At 43.2% G+C, this 20,881-nt stretch overlaps 1 protein-coding gene across 5 annotated transcripts in view; it reads right to left on the bottom strand.

Annotated features, from left to right (window-relative positions):
• Positions 1-20,881, bottom strand: part of RAB11FIP3 (RAB11 family interacting protein 3) — a 510,528-nt gene that overhangs the window by 306,086 nt on the left and 183,561 nt on the right. For all 5 annotated transcript variants that reach the window (XM_085628392.1, XM_085628394.1, XM_085628393.1 and 2 more), the window contains exon 3: positions 15,796-15,887. In XM_085628392.1, coding sequence (XP_085484518.1) covers positions 15,796-15,887 — 92 coding nt within the window. The remainder of the gene's footprint in view (positions 1-15,795; positions 15,888-20,881) is intronic.

Genomic DNA, 20,881 nt, shown 5'->3' with positions numbered 1-20,881 from the left:
GGAGGCCACGCCCCCTTTCCGTCTACAAACTCAACAAACACGCCTCCTGGTGCACTACTGGCTGGGGGATGAAGTCCACTTTACTCCTGAGGGACCTTGGGGGCCAAGAAACCCTCCTGGTACGTCCTGTAAATCCTACACAGCGGGATTAATGAGAGCTGGTCAGAGGCCCAGCCACCTTTCTCCACCACTCTTGAAATGCGACTACTACTTAAAAACCTTAGAAATTCACTGGAAAAAACCAAAGGTTACGGAATGCTATCATTGGGCTCACATTTCACTCGTACAAAACCAGTGAAATTCAGCAGTTATAGTTAGCTGAGGTAACTAAAACACGCAGCACCGCAATGCACTGTTTATGACCTCTCATATTACATCAGTCATGACATGGACAGTGACATCACTGATGACAACCACAGAATCACCAACGCACCCACTCACACCCCCATAGAACGGTTCATACACCCACTATGACTCCCACACAATCATTCACAGACCTATACCAGTACTTACACACCCACTCACTGATTCATAGATCAACACATACATCCACTCGCACACCCTTACAGCTACTCAGTCACTAATACATCCCACTGACATATCTACTCATACCTATACAGCCTAAAAAACTCAAAGGTCACAGGGACGTTATAGTTAGGTTCGCATTTTGTCACCCACAAAGCCATAGAAATTCAGCAGTTATAGTCATCTTAAGTAACTATCACTCTTGCCCTAAGGTAACTATAACTTGAGCCCATGCCATGCACAGTTTTCTCATCAATAATGTTACAGCACATATATTGATATAGATATATATTTATTATTTTTATGTAAGGCTGGCAAAACCGGTAAATGCGTTTTCAGCCCAGACCTAAAAATCTGTAAAACCTGTATTATTTGAAAGCAGAACATTTCAAATCCTAGTTTTCAAATTGCTTAATATATTAGTGATTTCTAGAGAAATATGGGTATCTTAATTGAAACACTTGTTTTTTGTGGTTGATCATACAGAATGAATGGAAACACTGTCGTTAATTTTTACCAAATGTATGGTCTGACATCAATTTTTCACCATTTTGACATTAACCGCTTCAGACAAAAGAAGCAACATTAAATCGTATTTGTGATGGAAAGAAAATAACATTGCTATCAGACTTCAAACTGGGCAGAATCTTTCGAGAAGATATTCCCAAGTTTTCGTTTTTTATTTTACCAAAACAGTTCCCTTACATGTTAAAAATAACTGTCCTGAATGGTTAATGTCTACCTTGAGTTGCCTGAGGCTGAAAGAGAAGTAGGGGTTCTCCTATATGGTGTAAGGAGAATAGGAACAGACAGCTAAATAAGAGACCAGACCTTCCTCTATGGTGAAATCTGAAAGAAATATAAATGTATGGAACTGGTTAATCAGCTAATCTCAAGGCTGCATGGAAGCCAGTTTAAACTTTAATCAATGGAATCATTTGAATCTTTACAGTGACAAAATGTTCCTATTTTTGGGAGGTACTGTAAGGGAATCGGACTGGACTAGGACCAAGTGTGCTGGTACACCTCCAGGACGCAAACTCAGTCAATGTAGAGATGAATTCAGCTTGGAGTCAGATATGACTATAGGAGCGGATTCTTCCACTGGCATTGGGAAAACGTCAAAGGGAACAGCATGGATTTTGGGGCCAGTTGGAAGTCGGCTTTGAAGCCAGAGTGGAACCCAATATGGGTTCAAGTGGCATAGACGGCACTAATGATTGTTTCATTGGTGGTATTCTAACTGAAGGCTTCCATGAATTCGAAGGGCCTAAATACATGCCAGAGGGAGCCGGCAGAGTTTCGAAGATTTGCAACATGGCCTCGATCTGTTGTGATGTCACCAATGGCCACGGAAATTCAGAGTGATTTGGGTTCGGTTGTGGAATCAGCTCATTAATGGGGAACAAGACTGAGGCACACCTTAACGTTCTCTTGACCAGGGGCAGTTTTTGACAGAGGCCGTAGGAGCCCGTCCTTCTACATTTTTGCCTCTGTCCACATATGCATTAAAACATTGCCTGCAAAGTACAGGCACTACATAATGCCTGGCTCTCTCTCTTGCTGGCCAGGCAGCTAGGCAGTTTTTAGAAGCACATGCGCATGTGCTAACTATTATGGTTTCATTTTTTTGGAGGGGGGTTGGTTATGCAGCTTAAGCCAAGGGATGTTTTTGAACCAGCCCTTCGACTCCCGTACTCAGGGGTGTTGAGGCTCCACCCCCAAATGAGGCAAGGGCAGCATGACATTTTATGGCAGACCCGGATACTTAGGGGCTCTATGTCAGTCATTGCTTTTACAGACGCTGCCTCACACCCCACCCTTTCCAAAATCGTCACAGGGTGGGGTCAGAAAGTATCAATGATCCCACCCTGTGAGGAGTGAGAAAGGGTGGGATTTTACAGTAAAGCAGAATGCAGGCCACCTATGTACAAGGCAGCTGGGAGAGGACCAGTCTGTGAGTATGTGACCTTACGTCACAACATCATGAGATTCATGGCTCAGTGATGTCCGGTCACAAGCATGATCTAACCAGATACACTGCACATGCTTATACTGTGGCGAGAGTATTTGTTTACAGCATTGCATTGATAACAGCTTCAGTCTGGACATGGTCTGCTGCCAATACCTGCACCTGCCAACAGCAGCATTCGGAGCAGCACTGCACTGAAGTCAGTCAGAGGAGTGAGCACACTTGAAGGGCAATGCTTCCAGGGTCCCTTACTGGATGATGGCGATGAGGGCCAGACCTGCATGGGGAAGATAAGCTCCATGTTGGCCATGAACTCCTCCGAAGCAGCCTTGGTAAGTGGTGTCTTATTTTATTGTGTGCGATCCTTGAAACAGCAAAAATGGGCCTGGTCAGGGGGCAATGGGATTCTAGCAGGCTGTGGCTATTGCGCACGAGTGAATCTCAATATCACTAAGGACCTCTTGAATTCCGAGTCGTCGACTATAACTCACACATAACGTTGCATTATTATCAGTGAATTACAGGATAGATGTGGACGAATCAACAAATTAACAGGTTGATCCCATGCATGAGCCTTAAATACATTTGGTCCATATAAAGAACATAAGGTGTCTTCAAAGTATTTTTTTTTTTAAATGTGTATTTCATTTACACACAGAAGCGTATCAACTCCGAGCATCAGATTATTCGAAAAGTATTCATGAAACGTGAGCGGTTATAAACATTAACTAAGAAATATTCCTGCCCCCACTCTGAAGAAAATGCTACTAGCAAACCAAGAGCCAAGTCAGCTGTCATGTGCAGTACAGCCACTAGAGTGGTACCTCTTTCTGATATCAAAAGTGGATGCTTTGTTCATAACTCTTGGAGGATGTGATCAGAGCAGGGGTGATGGGCAGAATCCACATTTTATTTTTGGCAGTTCTACATAGAGCAAAACTTGACCAAGGGCATAACAGCACTCCATATACTACTTACACATTTGTATTTTTTCGGCAGAGGGAGATTTGCTGGACGCAGGACCCAAGGCCGGGATTCAAACCTTGTTCCCCGCGTTAATGGTTGGCAGCTGGAGCCACTAGGTCACATGGCCTCCCATGAAAGCCCGACTCCAAGAGGACCGCGAGCTGAGCCAGAGATATAGGCCTATTTAGTTCAGATTGCTCCTTAGCATGACATTCATGGAGTCTCTGGCACTGTGAATGTTCAGGTCTGATTCTGCACCGGCGCTGGGAGAGACACATTGTAATGCCACAGCTCACCTTGATGCAAGTGTGACTATAGGGAGCTGTCCTCGCTCCCCCACCAGTTCAAGTTTAGATTTTAAATGAACTTGGTTCCTCTTGGAGATCAAGGGGCTCTAACCTATTTAATCTGAGCAGTTACACAGAAGGTGGCTTCCCGTCACCCCTGGATCATAAGGAGGTAGGGTTAGTACCCATGGGATCATATTCTAATGAGTCCTGATGAAAGCTGGGGTTTTAAAGTTTGCCGGCTGAAACAGGTCTATGGTTTTTCAGCGTGGAGGGGTTGGTGACTCATAAGTTCCCCATACCACCCTCCACTGGTCCTGTTGTGACCATTTTACTCTGGACAGGGTACCCAATATTAAAATTGTAATAGGGACACCTGTGATCAGTTTTAATCACTGTTTCTGCACCTATGTTCACTTGTGATCCCATATTATTGGCACTATTTGTTGTATTGTCTTCCCCCCTCCCTATTGCTCCACCTACAGTGTTGGCGTGCACAGATGTGTTAGCAGCCCTAAGATGAAGCATGACACAGTTTGCTGTGTGTGAGGACAGGTTTAACACTCCGGTGTGATTCCCCCACCTCAATTTTCAGCTATCCGAGTACAGAGTCCCTCTCCTATTTTGTGGTTATAGAGTTGTTGCAGGAGGTCGGAGTGGGACTATTTCCTCCTACCCCTTAATTTCAGTGTGTGTTTTGATTCTGCACTGCAACATCATATAACATGTCTCTTGACTTCACGGGAAGTCTCCGGTGCTCTGCCTTGTAATGTCAGCCCTCAGTAGCCCATCCTTTAATCAGGGGGGTTTCCTGCACTAGGCATGTTTATGCCAGATTCTCCACATGTAGGGTTCCTGACTCCATACAGAAGCTACTCAGTGATATAAAAGAGGGGTGACACCGACTGTGCTCCAGATAGCACAGATTTCTCAGGACATCACACAGCAGGATATTAATGTGCATTCTACATGTAGACAGTGCAGGCAGTCACAGCCTTGGTATTGGTGACACATGTACAGGGCTTGGATTATATTATATATCACACACCGTGCCTACCACGGCTATGATCTGCTAATGTACACACAGACTATGTTTTACGATTGACAGGGTTGCATGGTGCTGTTACAGAATTGGGCTGTATGGACACCCCAGCTTGCTACAGTGCTAGAAAGCCTCATCAGGCGTAGTAAGTACTATATAAATGCAATGACATTACAATACAATCAGCCATATCCAGCCAGTAAAGTAAATTGGTTTATCTAAAATGAAACAGAAAATGCAGCATATACTAAGAAAAAAGGGAATGCATTTCACCACTATAGTGTCAGAAACCTTCAGACTGCCTTGACACCGATCTACATTTCTCTGAAAGGAAAGCGTTTATCATTGGAGAGTTTGTAAATATTTATCAAATGCATATTACATCACTAGTAATAAACAAAGCAAATTAATTAGAAAAATGTATCATGACATTTGTACCACTAGTGATAAGCTATAATGTGTTTTCTTAGGCACTCCTCATAGGTGCTGTCGAATATCAAAGTTGTAGAATACTATGGCACCCTAGTCTAGAGTCCACCTCATGCCTCCTCTTTCCACCGCTCCAATCTTCTTGTGTCTTTACCCGAGTCATGCAGTTCCTTTCCATTCCTGTGGTCTCCCACTGTCAATGTTTGCCCATCTTTCCATCTCTTCTCTTTCCTCCCTTTTATGTATTTCGCTCTTGCTCCGAGTCAAATATGTTGTGAGTTTTCCGCTCAGAACGGTGTTTTTTGTCCGTTTATTACAAATACTGTGCTATAAGATGCACCATTTCAGACCAATGTTTAGAATTTTTCTCAGGGTGAGACCCCGCCACCCAAACCATCCTTGGCAACATCTAGCTTGCTCGCTACACTCACTCGCATGCCAAAGTTCATTACTTGGTCTTAGGCCCCACCGCTTACAAATTCCACCAACGCGCCCACTCTTGATTTATGTGGCAAAGAGTGGTCATTCGAGATTTGGTCTTTCTGTGCTTCCACTTTGACTCGGTCCGTGAGAAGGACCGGTTGGGAGAATGGCCCGAAAGCAAGACTGGGACCATGAAGAACTTCCGTGACTTCTTTCAAGGATCAGCAATTCATAGGTTTGGTTGATGTTGACGGATCACTTTTGGACTCATTGGGCACACTCCTCACGTGGCTTGGAGGGGTGCCCCAAAACCAAACATCAAAGGCACCTCATGGGAGGATGTCACAGACATGTGTTAGTGACACTCCCTATAAGGTTTAAAACGTATAGCTTTAGGAGGAGTCATTGCACTGAGAAGAACTAAATAGGAGCGAGCTCCAGATCTGCGCAGGCGAAGGCGCAGAAATAAATGAACCCTTGTTGACGAGAAGAGGTGGTAGTTACATGCAGCGCCATTGTCACTTCCGGGGTAGAACGAAGTCAAAGCCGAGCCACCTACTGATGTGCTGGAGCAATGCTGTTTTAAACTTCCAGATCCAGTCTGGCGACTGGGGTTATTATAAATGGTTAGAAGTACCCATCAGAAATATTTTTTAAAGCCTCCCCATAACATCCGAGTGGCGGAGACGAGTACAGGAAAAATCAAAAATAAGACCAGGCAATTCGAATTTGTGAATACGCCCGTTTTTAGGCACGCCGGTATTGGTTGTGGTCTCAAGGGTAAGACTCCATTGTGTTTGAGTGACTTGACAGCCTTTGGAAAACTAGCCATTCGTCGACATGCTCTGCTTTGACAGCAGAGGGCGCGCTTGCCTTGCAAAACTCTTCTCATGGCCTCCGATGAAAGACTGACTTAACTTGAAACGGTAAGAAAGAGGCCCATGCATGGCTGTTACCTGATCCTGTTCCGCGTACAATGAGTCCAATCACTCTTCAGGCCTTAAACAAGCAAAGCTGGAGATACACTTGGGGTCAATCCAAAGAGCACACAGAATTCGTCATCGTGGTAGCTGCTAGAGTTTACCTCAACAGGAAAAGTGGAGTTGTTTCAAATGTACTGCCAACTACGTGGCTGAAATTTTTACCTTCGTTCTGGAAAACAAATTATGTCGCTTAAAGCATTTGATTTTACCCTGTAGTGCATAATGTTCCACTACCATGTCTTTTGTGGAACTTTTCCAATAAGCAGAATCCGGGCCGGTTCTAGAGGGTAGGCTTGGTGGGCCCCAAGTTAGCCTGTGGGCTGCGGCCCACCCAAGACCCACTCACAAGCAGAAAACACGTTTTATTAGTTTCCTTGATGAAAGAATCACACGTGCCTGCAGACTCGCTATCAACGCCTAAGTGTGTAACTCGTATGTATTTATACCTTGGGCTATTTTAAGATCCTGGGGGCAAGGGTGAGGTCACGGGTGATGGTTGCTATTACTGTGCAAGTGTAAACTGAGGGGTACTTGAGACACCCCAACTATATCGAGATCGCACTCCCGGGTCCCACCGTAATTAAGAGATTAAAACAGTTATATGTCAGAAACAGTCTGAAGGACAGTGCCATTGCAAGAAAAGAAAGCGAAAATGGCCATATAATCAGGATATACATCTTCGTAGTGTTTTGTTTTATTTTCTGTTGTAACGCTATTCCTTATTTAAGGCTGGGGCTTCACTGGAATTATGCGGCTGGGGAAAATTAAATTAAGCTGCAGGGTTGACTAAATTATGAGGCAAGAAAAGCCAAATTATACAGTGTAATTGGGCACGTTTTGGGTTAGAATCGCCCTGTGCTGCAGCGGTTCTGCCTTCTCTCATTCTCCTGAGGTGCTCACAGAAGACGGAGCTCTCGAATATAAATAGAAGGAACTTAAAGAACATTCACCCCACTTTAGGGCACTGGTGACTGTGCATTTATTCTCTACCAACAAATCCTCTTATTTTGTCACATGAACAGACAGGATTGCATTAGAGTCAGAGCCACTGGAATTATGCGATTCTGCTGCCGCAGCGTTTTATGAGTAATTATGTATTTGAAACATTTGACACAAAATCCATCATCTGACACATAATTTGCAGATTTTAGCAAAGACCTTCATAAAAGGATCAAGTGTTACTAAAAATGCATTGCACTGATGTGGGCTGCACAGTGGAAGGCCCTTTACAAAGGTTTAGGTATCACCGATGAGGTGCCTTTTCTTGCAGCATAATTTACTCAACCCTGCTGCTTAATATGGCCCTCCCATGCCGCATAATTCTGGTGGCCCTATGTATAGTGTTGCTGCTCTTCAGGTCCTAACCTGAAGGGTGAGGGGGAGAGAGTAAAGCAGAGAGACGGGAGGGTAATAGGGAGAAGGTCGAGGCAGGAGGTAGAATACGGAGAGGATAGCGAGAACAAAAGAAGGATGGTAAAGAGGAAAGAAGGAGGGCAAGTAGGAAAGACAGAGGAGGGTGAGCAAGAGTGAGAGGAGGGCGAGGAACAGGGAAAAGGGTGAGGAAGAGAGAAATGGGGGAGGTGGAGGAGAAAGGTGAGATAGAAATAGAAGGGTGAAGTGTAGGGAGAGTAAGTTGAGGCACAGCGAGAGGCTTGTGAGGTCAGGAGAGAGAAAGTAGGGTAAGGTGGAAAGAGAAGAGGGTGAAATTAGTCAAATTTGAGAGCGAAGTGAAAAAAGCAAAGGCACATGGAATCAGGTGGTTAAGGTGGAGCGAGAGTAGGAAGATGTAAAGAGAGAAAAAAGAGTAAGGTGGGAGGAACTAGAGGGTTACGTGAGCGGGACTAGAAGGTGAAGTGGAGAGAAAGGAGGATGAAGTCAGAAGAAAGGAGGATGACACAAAGGAAAGAGGGTGAATTATAGAAAACACACAAGATCAAACCTATAGGTTTAAACCTCTACAAATACACAGTTGAAACCAGTAGTCAGAACCTGGCATGCAGCTCACACCCGTACAACACCCTTAGCATGCAGAGACCCAGCTCTCAGACACCTGGGAGACTCCGGACAACCCCCCTCATCTTCAAGGCCTACCCATTCTTCTTCATGGCCCACCAAGATCCCAAATCCTGAAGCCGGGCCTGAGTAGAATTAAAATCCTCGCGTCAGGACGGTCGAATAACTTCGGGCTGTGAACACGGCGCTTGTGAAAGGTGTAAGAAATGCGGTCACTGAATTACACCGTTTGTAAACCTCTTACACAGTGAAACGGACAGCGCTCTCGATAGTGAATGGCAGCTCCCACACTAACGTGCATTGTTTCTGTAGATGACTGTTGTGTTAGACACATGAAGCCAGTCTGTCGTCTTCAAGATCTGAGTTTAACCATTTCAGTGGGCTCTGAAAGCATCATGTGGGTCGATGACCAGAGGTTTGAGACCTGCTGGCAAACCAGTGTTCTTGGTGGATTTTACTGGGTTTATGAGAGGTCCATAGGGGAAAATCCCAACTAGACAGACGGCATGCTTATGCCAACGAGGTGCATAAGGAGCAACTGAAGGGTAAACACTAACAGCAAGTTTAACATTTGCAAGAGTTTTGTGGTTATGTTTTACCAGTAAGAGTGATACCTCACGATAGTGTAGCCTCAAGGTTTTGGAAGACTACCTTGTATGAAGAGTGACAGCATCATAAACAGCTAGTGTGCAGTAGCAGGAAAAGCAGGAGTCCATTAGAAAAAGCATGTCAGTATTTCTGGTTGCAAACCAGGCCAAATAGTTCTAACTCGCTGTCAAAGTGCTGAGCTGGTTTTATGCACACACAAGGAGATGGACGGAGCGCTGAAACTTTTCAGACACTCACCCCCAGTCATAGATCTGGGTGAGAATCCATCATCGTAATTTAGTTCACTTCGCCTCCCCAGTTCAGACACAGCTAAATGCAAATCAGTCTTTACCCTGTGCCTGATGGGAACAGTCCAGCCCCAGCTGCCAAGCCATGCCTTCCCTGGACCGGAAACAAGCATCCTGGGACCGGTTTCGGGGGAACAGCCCTTATCAGCCAGGCTAGCTTGAATCCAGTGGCAAAGTGAGCAAGGGACCCACGTCTGGACTTACCCCGCCAACTTATGGCGAACAAAGCAAACACAAGAAGTTGATGGACGGAGCACTGCAACTTTTCAGACACTCACTTCATGCGGCATACAGGTAGAGGTTTTTCTCTGGTGGGTTGGGTATGGCATGGTGTATGTAGTTTGTGTGCTGGGCGTCCGTTTCGACAACAAGAGTGTTCTCATGATGTGTGGGGTTTATATCCCTTAAGCGTGTTAGAGACAGCACACAGTCTTGCAGGATTATTTTTCAAAGGATTGGTCGTGGGAGTGGTGACCCTGTCAAAGAGACTACTGAAGCAACATAAGGAGAAATAAATTGGTGCAGAGCATTATTAGAAACTTGGAACTTTGTTGAATAGAAAATCCTACACTACAGAGCATTAAACTGTGCTCTTCTGTTATAGCTATCTAATGTGGGTATCTCTACCTACCGAGGTAATTTCATGTATTATGACTGCTTAACATATGCTGTGTAACATTATATGCAAAATGTCTTAATAAAAAGAATTTGAAAAAAAAAACTCTAAATGTTTGTTGCGTCAAAAAAAAAAAAAGAATTCTTAAGCTATGGCCTATGGAAGGTGACGAAAACCAAGAGGGCTGGTAAATACATCTATTAAATGGAAGAAATTAGGGACAAAGTGGGACACTGGTTGAGAGGTATGAAAGTCACTAGAGGGTGGCAATATGCATCTTTTAAGGGATTTTCTTCTCGGTAGACTTTTAAAGTGTGAAAGTTGTAAAAGAGGACATTTAGGTGCTAATTTAGAGTTTGGCGGAGAGCGTGATCTGCCGCAGCAATGACCGAGTACTCTCTGCCAAACTGAAGAGCTCACAGCCTGATTTACAGATGGACAGAGCAGAAGTATATCAGTGATGGGAATTACTCGGTCTTCCTCACAGACATACTCCTCCAACTGCCTGAGGAAGTACGGGCGTCTGAGGTTTAGCGATTTGACGGCTCACTCGATTTATAGTGGATGATTGAATGGTCAGTTTTCACTACCTCTTACAGTCCGGTTTTACCTGACAGTAAGAGGCAGTGAAAATTGCAAAATCACCTACCCACACCATAGGAGGCAACTCTTAAATTGTGGGGATTATTAGATTTGTATTTTCAACAACAAAAAATCCCACTATGGGATTAAGTTTTTGAAAATACAAAATCATGCTAAAGGCTTGATGGAAGGTAGCATCACTTTGACAATGCCATTCGTCAAACGTTAAATACATTAATAGGAACACATGCCACAGTAGTTCCTGCCACCTAAAGAAGATGTTTGCTGGCAGAGCCGGACTGGGAACAGCAACCAGCCCTGGCAGATTGCTGCTGGCCCTTGGGGAGGGGGAGGGGGGGGGGACAATGGGGGGTGGCGGCGATAGTAAAGAGCACCGCTCACACTTTTGTTACTCTGGCCAATACTGCAAAACCGGCCCACAATGACAAAACTGGCCCCCATGGCCAGAAAACCACCCCCAGCCTTACGGCCCACCGCAGAAACGCCAGGTGTCAGATACGGTCAAGTCGGCCCGGTTTGCTGGGTCAGTAGATAGCTCAAGATTTTGCAGGTGAAGGACTCTCGTTATGGCATGAGTAAAGTACTCTGCCATATCAACGGATTCACCTCTGTCTGCCAAAGTCTAAACTTGGCCATTTATTTTATTGTTGCCGTTTAGTGTGAGACTTTACCTAATGCATTGGCATAATTAGAACAAAATGCAATTCACAATTGGCTGGAGATACCAAACATTGTCACAGAAAAAGCAATACACCATGCAAAGCAAAAAGGTATTTGAATTGAACTCAGCAGTTTCCAAGAATTCAACTACATATGTATAGCTTCAGACACATTTTGTCCAAAAATGAAACCTTGGCAGTGGTTTGGTTAGACAAACCTACCCTGGATACAATCACTGCCAGCCAACAAGAATACGCATCAGGTTTTCATGAAATTGATACTTGCTAACATTTGGTCAGTTGGCTCCATCGTCTTTCACGTCATAGTCTATGTCTTGTTTGAAAATAAACATGTGAACATGGCGAATCATTTGAAATGTTGATTTAATAGGTGCCAACAAAGAAAGATTAAAATAAAACATCACTACTGCAAAAAAAAAAAAATAATAATAACAACTGCACACCTACTCCTGCTTTCCTTGGGCCTTTGTAAGTGGTCTCACTACAAAAGCCACAAAAATGTACAGAGTGAAATTAACAGCAAAGCAATAAGTCACTAAATTATGTGTCGCCGAGTAAGCTCCTTTCAGTGTCCAACATCCACTCAAAAACTGAGTTGTGCAAAAGCCTGTTATTGTCAGGGAGAGGGCTGTCTACTTGAGACAAAGCCGTGACTTTGGGCTCATGGACATCACTCTGCAGAAGGCCGTATCTGATCTGAGGGTCTGCCTGCCTCTTAGACAAGGTTCAAATTAGTAGACTGGTGAGGCATGCTGCTGACGCTTCCCAAAATATAGAACCACAACGTAGGCCCCACAAGCAGGATCCAACAGACTGGTGAGGCATGCTGCAGACGCTTCCCAAAATACAGAACCACAACGTAGGCCCCACAAGCGGGATCCAACAGACTGGTGAGGCATGCTGCAGATGCTTCCCAAAATACAAAACCACAACGTAGGCCCGACAAGCGAGGTCCAACAGACTGGTGAGGCATGCTGGCGACGCTTCCCAAAATATAGAACTACAACGTAGGCCCCACAAGCGGGATCCAACAGACTGGTGAGGCATGCTGCCGACGCTTCCCAAAATATAGAACCACAACATAGGCCCCACAAGCAGGGTCCAACAGGTGAGGCATGCTGCTGATGCTTCCCAGAATATAGAACCACAACGTAGGCCCCACAAGCGGAGTCCAAGCGATAGGACTTCGTAGACTGCTGTAAGAGCTACAAATGAAGTCTAATGAGAGGAAGAGGCGGGAGCAAGTGGCACTCTCCTATCTCCCAACTAGGTATTTTGGTAATTCATGAGTAGATCTATAGTGATGATGAAAAGATCCAAGGTTAATTCTTTAGATGTGTACATGTGTTTTACCACAGTGATTTGTCAAGTAATTTTAGATCGAATTAAGACGCCGGAGTCATTTTACTTCTGCCAAGTCCCAAGATCATAAATGATTCAGTATCCTCTGCAATGTAGTCAATTTACTTCCAGGAAAGCTGGGGAAGCATTTAACTGTCTAAAAACAGCGTTAATTAGCCACATGAGCCAAGTACTAGAGTCCTTCTTACCAAGCCTATATTATGATGGTCATTTATTGAACTGATATTGTGGTTCAAGTACAGTACAAGGCTTTCTATTTGAGAGGCAGGATGTATACTTACCTTTGTTAGTTGTACAGAATTCGAACTGCAAAGAATACTTGAGGCCATTCAGCAAAAAGAATAGTTCACACAAATCAGATCAGCATAATTCAGTTTTTTCAATTGTGAACAATAGTATGAACAAAAATAACGTTAGATTACTATGAAGTAGCTAACACGCCCCAGCCTCCGAGCAATACCATATATATAATGCATACACAACACTGTGTTCTAATACTGACACAACCAAGTAGCAACATGTGAGGGGCTTACCACTTAAAGGGGAGCAGGGCAGAAAAATAAATACTTAGTTGGACAGTAGATTTCATCTGATTGAAAGTGTACTTATTCTGTAGACGATGTTAACCAAGTTCTAATCCCAATACTAGCAGAGGAAACCAACCCCAAACCAGTATAGAATCCCAAAGATGCAACATAAATAAATAAAAAAGAAGAAACAAGCAGACATTTCAACTAATAATTCAATGACAAAACCAGAAAAAAGTCAAAGTGAGTCCTAGAAAAAAATGGAAATAAGCTAAGAGACCTAAAAGGACACTTTAAAATTAACCGCAGGCCTTAAATGAACCGACTTCATAAACGAAGAAATCAGGATGGTCAGTAAGCAGGCTCACAGAAAAGGGCATAACAAAGAAATGTAATCTGCATGTGACAAAAACCCTCGAACCTGCGCCTTAGCGGAAACAGTTCTAATACTCATCTACCAAAAACCAAATCTATGTTTATCAAAGTTCATTACTTTTTATTTTCATTTCATTTTCATTAGCTGAACAAACCAGCAATCCATATTGAGACCCTACTACTAGGTTCCAGATTAGGAATCTGATACTGCACAATTAGAGGCTCAGTGGCCACATGCATGCTTGCGCACACTGTTACACGCGTTCGTTACTCTAGTGGATGCATACACCGATTTCTGTGGTAATAAGGGTTTGGAATCAGGTAAGGACAACTATCTGAGCCACTCCAAGCTTGCGGGAACCACCTTTGCGAACGCTGGCTGTTCACATGAACAGAGGCCTATTCGGTCTCAAAACCATCACTGTACGTGTTCTCACAAAAGTGGACTAATAAATAAATGTAGAAGGCACTCCTGCCTATTCAGGCAGAGCAGAACGCGTCCATTTGTTAGTTGGGCACCCTGCTTTGCTCCAAGGTGCTCCATGTTACTAAAAACGCAAAATTACTCGCAAGAGAAAAACAATGTTTTGACAAAAGTTAGGGCAGAACAGAGAAAAATAACTATTTACAAGTTAACACTCGTTATTATATCGCTTATTCCGATTTATAAACAAAGATGAGTACATCCTCCTAAACATGCAGTTCATACAGGGTAGCGCAAGACCTATTGTGGGCTTATGAAGAACGTATAGTGAGCTTACAACCTGCACACTGCTTATCAATAGTTGGGGCGTTGTCACTTTTATTTGCTTGCTTTTATTCAGTGGCTTTCCATGTCCTTTTTTGTCCATCTTGTGTTTGTCTCTTCCTTGGACTATAGCATCTTTACCATCCTTTTGCTTGGCTGACTTGTATCCTTTCACAAAGCATCTTTAGGGAACTCCTTTTTCCTTTTTGGTTACGAACTCTATGAGAGTGCATGTGTTTTCCAGCTCTCTAAATCATGTGGGTTTCAACCGCCATACTCCAGCGCCACATATTCCATGTTACTCTCTCCTTTCTGAACTTCCCAGAGCTCGGTGTTGCTTTATTCCTCGTGTGCTTACCACGGCAAACCCACCTGCCCAAAACTCCTTGTTGTGCTGTCACGTTCTTTTCCCCTCAAAACAATCTCACACTCCGTGTTGTTCTCTTTGTCGTGTGCTTCCCCCACTTTGTGCTGCTTTCTCCCTTGTGTGCTTCCTACCACCCACAGAACAACCCTGCTCCATGGTTCTCTTTCCCTTGTGAACCCTACCCCTGTAAACACCCACACTTCGTGCTGCTCTCTACACTGTGTGCTTCCCATGTTAGCTGTGTTGTTCCCTCTCTCTCCCTTAGTGCTTATTCCCTACAAACTACCACCCCCACATGCACTGTCAAGCTCTCCCTTACATGCTTTCCCCATAAATAGCCTGACATTCTGAATAGAGGCCCCTGGTACAAAGCACGGGTGCTCAGACCAGTGGATAAGCCACTGGGTTTTTCTGCCTCTGGAAGAGACAATCATCCAGAGGCAGAAAAACCCAGTGGCTCATAAATCTCATAAAGATGTAAATAAATCGTGTCTGCTAGTGTAAGAAGGTTGCTGATTCCAGTCTTTGGGGTTTGCTGCACTATTTCCCCTCAGAAACAGCAAAAGAAAAATGAGCGGTATTTCAGGACTCCTGGTCAGATGCCATGCACCACAAGTTTGAAGATGGCCTTCATATTTAAGTGGAACTTAAGTGTACCCATCTCACTCTGTAGTAAACGGAATAATGGTCACTGATGTGGATAGGCTATCACTAAATGAGTTGTGTTACTGCAAGTCTGTTTATTTATAATAAAAAAATTCCCAGTCTTTCAAAAGGGAATACTTAAAAACATGCTGATCTACTAAACATCCAATGCTGCAGAATGTACATTCAGAGAAAGATTTAAAAAAAGGTCTTTGAGTTTAGCACTAATCTGGACAATTGATGTGAACTGTACAGGCTTAGTGAAAGTACAGCAAGTGTACTCTAACAGGTATATATTACAGTGAACCTTTCACCTTCAAAACACACCATACTTGCCTCAAAGGTGGCGAAATCGTCAAACTCATCCGGGCACACGGGGTGGTCATCCTCTGCAGAGTAGCCCATGTCATATAGCTGATGGTCAGGATCTGCAAGTCAAGAGACAAATTAATCATTTTTACCAGACAAGGCATTTTTCAAAGTGTAGAGAGACCAACATTGCAGGCTGGGGAGGAACAATGTGTTACAAACAGATCAGCTAGGTAGAGTGTACGACAAACCTCTTTTTGATCAGACCACCAAAATCACGTGTTCACATTTGTGAGTCTTGGGTAGAGTTTCATTGGTGATCACATAGCGGGTAAAAAGCATTCTGCAAGCAGTCCAGTGAGCACATTAATAAGATCTAAGATGCACAATCGATTTAAGTGCAGCCTTCAATACCTTCTACATGGCTATTTGGGTAGGTAATATAATACACAGCAAGCGCTCCTCCTAATTATGCGTCAGCAGTATTTAGTGAAAAAATTGCTCAACACTGATTACTAGGTGTCGGGCTAGCATTAGATGGAAGAGCTTTGAAACCCGACAAATTGAAGAAGACCTGGAGTTCTCTCAGTTTTAAAGCATTGCTCTGTAATTATTGTTTTTTTGCAAGCAGATCTTACTAGTGAATACTAGTCATGATTCTTTCAAAGCCTGTGAGATAAGACTGTTCATCATGTGATGAACTATCTTAAATTCAATGAAAACTTCAACCAGCTGGTTTAGCCTGTTGCATATTTTCTGAAAATTTTGAAAATGGGAAGGTGTTTTAATCTGTTAATTAAAAAGGTGACAGTGGTCTAAGGATAGTAGCTTTACTTCATGTAAACAAACAAGTATAAAGTCTCAAGTGTCAAGGAAGACTGCATATGTTTCTCAGTCAGTCTTTTAGGCTGTGACAGAACTTTTCACAACAACGTTGATTGGAAAGAAAATCAGCATCCTCCTGCTCAGATTCTTTCTGCATTTGATATCATCAGATTTCTTGGTGCTAATGTTGTGTTTATCCTTCAGGTGTTTAGGTGACCAATAGGTTTATACCCTGACTTCCACTGGAAGACAATGAAGTCTGGTTTGCATATCTTCAGTGTAAAAATGTTTGGGATTTCTGGTTGGCAGTATGCATCCTGTCTAAGCAGGAACCACAATCCAAGTCAGAGTAAGTCAGATACATACCATAAATTAGCTCTGCTCACCCTCTGGTAGCTTGGCAGAGACCAGTCAGGCTTAATTTAAGATGCAATGTGTAAAGTATTTGTACAACACTTCAAACAGTAACACAGTTAAAACATCACAAAAAGACTCTGCACCAGTTTTTGAAAAATAGCTTATGAGTAATAGCATATGAGTAAAGCAAGACCAAAATGACAAAAATCCAATAAGTAGAAGTCAAGATATACATTTTTAAAGAATAAACAGTTTTGTAGTGATTAGAAACAAATAGCGCCAACAAGGGCTATCTGGTTACGCTTGCCAAGTGCAAATGCAAAAGTTCAGGCCAACCGCGATGAAGCGTACATCGGATGCAGGGGTCAGCTTTGGCACACTGAACAGTACCTTGGACGTGTCGACCTCAAAGGCAATGTGTGGAGCAAAGTAGGCGGTGCATCACTGTTGAGCCCGCAGATGCAGGCAATGCATCTGCTTCGAGCTGCGCTAAAATGCATAGAGAGTCAAGATGCGATGGACATCAGGGCAATGAGCCATCGTTGAACCACTGGGCTGTAGGCGACGCGAGCAGCACAAAGCGATGTGTTGTCACTGAGCCAAGCAAAGTCAGAGATGTGGCGGAAACATGAGACAATGCATTGCATAGTCGGCTATGCGGTGTTCGTGTAGCAGCGGCGATACATCGGTGGTAAGGGAAATGTGCCAATTCCAATAGGCAAAACGTCGTTGATGCGTGGATTTTGTTAGTTGTAGCTCTTGCTACTCACGTCCCAGGACTGGTTTGGCACCACTTGGCAGAGTAGTACTCACAGCAGACAGAGTCCAGTTGCTGGTTGAAAGATGAAGAAAGAAGTCTTTGAGATCCCCGAGACTTCAGAAACATGAAGCAAGCTAACAAGCCTTTGGAGATACTTAGGTTCAAGGATGTAGAGATGCAGGTCCAGTCCTTTGGACTCCCAGGCAAGAGGCAGTAGGCCAACACAGCAAAGCAGTTCAGCAATGTGGCAGTCCCTCCAGCAGGACATCAGCCCTTCTTCATGGTAGAATGTCCTCGGTTCCAGAAGTGTTCCGATTTGGTGGTTTCAGAGGTCCAGTACTTTTGGGTCTTCGAAGTGAGGAAGACTTCAAAGAGATGCACTGAAGTGCACAGAGTCCCTTTCTTTCGTGCCCTGACTCAATAATCACTACAGGGGGGTATGCAACCATTTGTGTAGGGACAGGACACAGACCTTTCAGGTGTGTCAGCTCCTCCCTCCCAACCTGATGACCCATCAGCATGCAGATGGCCACTCAGCAGTCACCCAACCCAGATGTGCATTCCAGAGACAGGCAGAAGGCACCAACCACATGGTTGAGGTAACAAAATGCAACTTTCTAAAAGTAGCATTTGCAGAATTGCAATTTAAAAACCAACTTGACAATAAGTTGTGTTTTTAATTTGTGATTTTAGAGACACCAAATTTGGGAGGTCCCATCTTTTCCCATTTGAAAAATACACTTATAAAATGTAATAAAGCAATCACCATGTTATCCTAAGGGAGAAATAGGTCTCGCAGTAATGAAAAACAAATTTAAGAGTATTTCACTACCAGGAAACGTAAAGCTTACAAGTCCATGTCCTTTTTAAATACACTGCACCCTGCCCATGGGCTGTCCAAGACCTACATTAGGGGTGACCTATATGTAATAAAAAGGAAAGTTTGGGCTTTTGAAATAGGATAACTTGCCAGGTCGACATGGCAGTTTCAAACTGCACACACGGGCCCTGCAGTGGCAGCCGTGAGACATGTTTAAAGAGCTACTTACAATCAGTGCTGCAGGCCAAAAATTTGATTTACAGGCCCTGGGCACATGTAGTGCACTTTACTAGGGACTTATAAGTAAATCAAATATGCAAATTGTGGATAAACCAATGTTACAATGTTTTAAGTAAAGAGCACATGCATAGCAGTAGTAAAGTGTCCAGATTCCTAAAGCTAGCAAAAATGAAGACAGCAGCAACAGTAAAACACAGGACTTCAGAAGGCAAAAGGTCAGAGGATACCACACCAAGGATGCCAGGTCTAACACTCAGCAATTCCCCTGGAGGAGAACTAGTATTACAAGCAAGTTACTTTGTAGGGGATCCTCGTTAATAGTTATAAGACATGAATGGAATAGTAAGCCCATCCCACAATAAAAGTAGGAAATGAACGAAAAAAATATTTTTGAGAGATCTATGCAAATCAGGTTCCTCAAGGAAACCTGATCTTGGGCAGTGCATTTGGAGCCCAATTCAAGACAATAATACTCTGTAAATGTGTGTTCAGACCTCCATTACCAACTTTGCATATTTCTGAAACGGGGACATTTCTTAGAAAAGCTTTAACAGCAGCTTTGCCTATAGTTGAGAGAGTTTTAGGGCTGCCAGGAAGGGTTTTGTGTACCATTTGGAAACAGTACAAAATACAAGGAACTATCCCATCTGGAAATGGATTGTTTCATAGTGCTAAACCAGATGTAATGGGCCTTTAATTCACAAGTAAATGTTCAGCTTGACTAAGACCTTTTGTTTTGTCTAGACAGATTTTAACTCTCTCTTCACATTCGCCAATAAGTAGCGCGTAAGGTACTGGTAGCTCTCCAGGTACCTAAAAGTAGCTCTCCAACTACCTAGAAGTAGCTCTTCTGTGTGCAGCCCAGCCTATTAAATGTGAAGTTTTTGCTTGGTCGAATTAATATAAGTATACCGAAATTGAGTGTGTGCTTTAGAGAAGAAAATTTTAGTATTTTCAGAACACGTAAGCTGTTGTTTTAGGAAAAATGGCTGCATTTCCAAAACATATTTAAAGTTGATATTTGAGTGATAATTCATGTGGCGTTGGCGAGACTTATAAATAATAGCATTAACTTGTTGACAGGGGTATTGCAGCTATCGCTATTAAGTATTACCTATATAGAGGCATTAAATATTGACAAAACATTATTTACATTACTTCTGCCAACGCTGCCAGGTGCACTGAAGTGACCACTGCAAGTAATCTTGCATGTGGTGCTTGCTAATTTAACCTTATCTGACTTTGTCACCATTACAACAATAATAATATTAGTAGCTCAGGATGAATTTCATTGCACATAATGAGCTCCTATTAAAAAAAAGGTTGGAGATCCCTGATCTAGAGAGTAAAGGAATCTCTGTGCTGGAGATAATGGACTTGGAAAGGAAGTAGGAAATGTTATAGTCGGATTAACATGAAAATCTAACAATACTTTCGGATGAGGGTTCATCATTACAGTGCTCCTTAAAAAGACAATGTACGGTTCTATGGTGCACAGGGCTTGAATTTCAGTGGCTCTGCGAGCTAAAGATGTTAAGAAATGTAAATTCCAAGTCAGATGTTCCAAAGATGCCACTGGTTCAGTTCAGAGAGAAACCTTTAATTTGGAAAAGACTATGTTAAGTTTTCAAGATGGGGAATGAGTTCCAATAAGAAGAACTAACTTATGATTACCCACTAAGAAATATTTAACTACAGGCATTGTAAAAGAAAGGTGTTTTTGAAGGAGACTCTACAGGAAGGAAGAATCGCAAGATGTACCTCAACTAAGGAGAATTGCAGTGCAGATCCACTAATCGGAGAAGGTAAAGGAGTACTGCCTGTTCTTGACATCTCAAAGATTATGGCAGTTCTGAGTACACCAGAAGAAGGACTTGTTTCATTTAAAAGAATTTAATGTTCTGGTTGAAGGACATTTGGCCTTTTTCAAAATGTCCATAGAACATGTGACAGATTTAAATGCCCATATCGTATGTGTACATGAGTCTATATTTAGGCTGAGATATAGAACGTATCCCCCAAAGTCATGCTGTAGGTCCAGTGTGTATGGCAGCCTCCTGTGTTACTTTTTGAAGTGTTGTAAAAATACTTTACACATTGCATCTTAAGTT

Source organism: Triturus cristatus, chromosome 10 (assembly GCF_964204655.1).
Source record: "Triturus cristatus chromosome 10, aTriCri1.1, whole genome shotgun sequence".
In the NCBI taxonomy this organism is placed as follows: Eukaryota; Metazoa; Chordata; class Amphibia; order Caudata; family Salamandridae; genus Triturus; species Triturus cristatus.
The sequence above is the reverse complement of the archived record's forward strand: the minus strand, read 5'-3'. Positions and strand labels throughout refer to the sequence as shown.